At 54.0% G+C, this 1,375-nt stretch overlaps 1 protein-coding gene across 1 annotated transcript in view; it reads right to left on the bottom strand.

The window, feature by feature from the left end:
• The window catches only part of SLC37A4 (solute carrier family 37 (glucose-6-phosphate transporter), member 4), a gene marked incomplete at its 5' end in the record, with an annotated part of 4,504 nt that extends 3,465 nt beyond the window's left edge, over positions 1 to 1,039 (bottom strand). Inside the window, one exon of the mRNA XM_009075882.1 lies at positions 796 to 1,039. Within this exon, the coding sequence (XP_009074130.1) occupies positions 796 to 1,039 (244 nt within the window). The remainder of the gene's footprint in view (positions 1 to 795) is intronic.
• Between the last annotated feature and the right edge of the window lie 336 nt (positions 1,040 to 1,375).

Genomic DNA, 1,375 nt, shown 5'->3' with positions numbered 1-1,375 from the left:
CCTGCCCCGAGAATGCTCTGGGGAAGCAATGCTCTTTCCTCATGCAAAGAGGTCAAGCCTGGCAGCACAGGGATCATGGGGCAGTGTGGAACACAGGCTGAGTTTCCACTGGCCTTTAAAATCCTACAGCAAACCTGTGTTGCAATTCCCCTCTACCTGTTCTGCTTTCAGAGAAGCACCACGCTCAGTAGTCTGAACAATCATTTACTAACTAAACATCCTGGGTTAGGACAGAAACACTGAGCAGAGTCCACTTTGTGCCAGGGGTCATGAGAGCCCAGAGGGGTGAGGGGAGAGCTGCCTGTCCCCTGGCAACCCAGAGGAACAGGTCAGGCTTAAGGAAGCACTCCTTGCTGCCGTGCTTTCTCTCAGCAGCACTGCACTGAAACTGCGCTTGCCATCTGAGTGCACAGGGCCCCCAGAAAACTGGGGCACTGGGAGCAGGACATAGGACAGACAGGGAGAGCTGCTGGCAGGCCGAGGGGCAGGGCTAACAGAGGTCAGGCTCTCCCCTGCTCTGCAACAGCCTCAGGAGCCTCCATACCAGCCCCTTTCCAAGAGATCACCCTGGGCCTTGGTTTACAGAATTTGTAACTTCAATGCAGTGGCTTGACAGTCATCAGAATAAAGCTCCAAAACCCACCCCTTACCACGTGCCTGCCGAGCTGTGGCTCCAGGAGCTGGGAAGGATGTGGGTCTCAAAACACCGAGAGTGACACACCGGTGCCTGAATACAGACAGAAGGCACCACACCTTCTCCTGCAGCTGCCCACTTGCAGCAAAGGTCATGCTCACCTTTCTTCCCTTTCTTGGCTCCTTGGTCAATGTTGGGCAGCCCAACATCCGATGGCTCATTTTTAATCAGGACAAGGCAAACAAAAGAGACAACCACGCAGGTGAAGCCAGAGAAGGACAAAGTCATGCGCCAATCGTAGTTCAGAGACACGAGAGCAGCGACAATGGGGCCTAAGCCTCCAGCCAAGTTCATGCTTGTAGACAGGATTGCCCACCACGTCCCAAACTGGGAAGGCTCAAACCACTGTGCAATGAGAAAAACAGCATGAGGTGTGAGAGAGTGACAGCGCACCAGAAAGTCCTCCCTCGAGGCCCATGCTGTGGGGTTGGGAAACACAAAGATCTACAAAAGCAGGCAAAGGGAGGGCCCACTCCACACTAGTGTAGACGTGCAGGGACCTCCACACGTTACTCAAGTGTCAGCCACAGGAGACTGACAGGTGCTCACACCGCAAGCCAGCGCAGAGCTATTTCCATTTACAGACCATGAAACTGAGATGTGGGCCAGGAGAGGCAAATTTAAGAGCGCACGGTTCTGTGTACTCACTTCCTAGGAACAGCATACTCCTGGAGAGGTCTG

Source organism: Acanthisitta chloris, unplaced genomic scaffold (genome assembly GCF_000695815.1).
Source record: "Acanthisitta chloris isolate BGI_N310 unplaced genomic scaffold, ASM69581v1 scaffold27115, whole genome shotgun sequence".
In the NCBI taxonomy this organism is placed as follows: Eukaryota; Metazoa; Chordata; class Aves; order Passeriformes; family Acanthisittidae; genus Acanthisitta; species Acanthisitta chloris.
The sequence above is the reverse complement of the archived record's forward strand: the minus strand, read 5'-3'. Positions and strand labels throughout refer to the sequence as shown.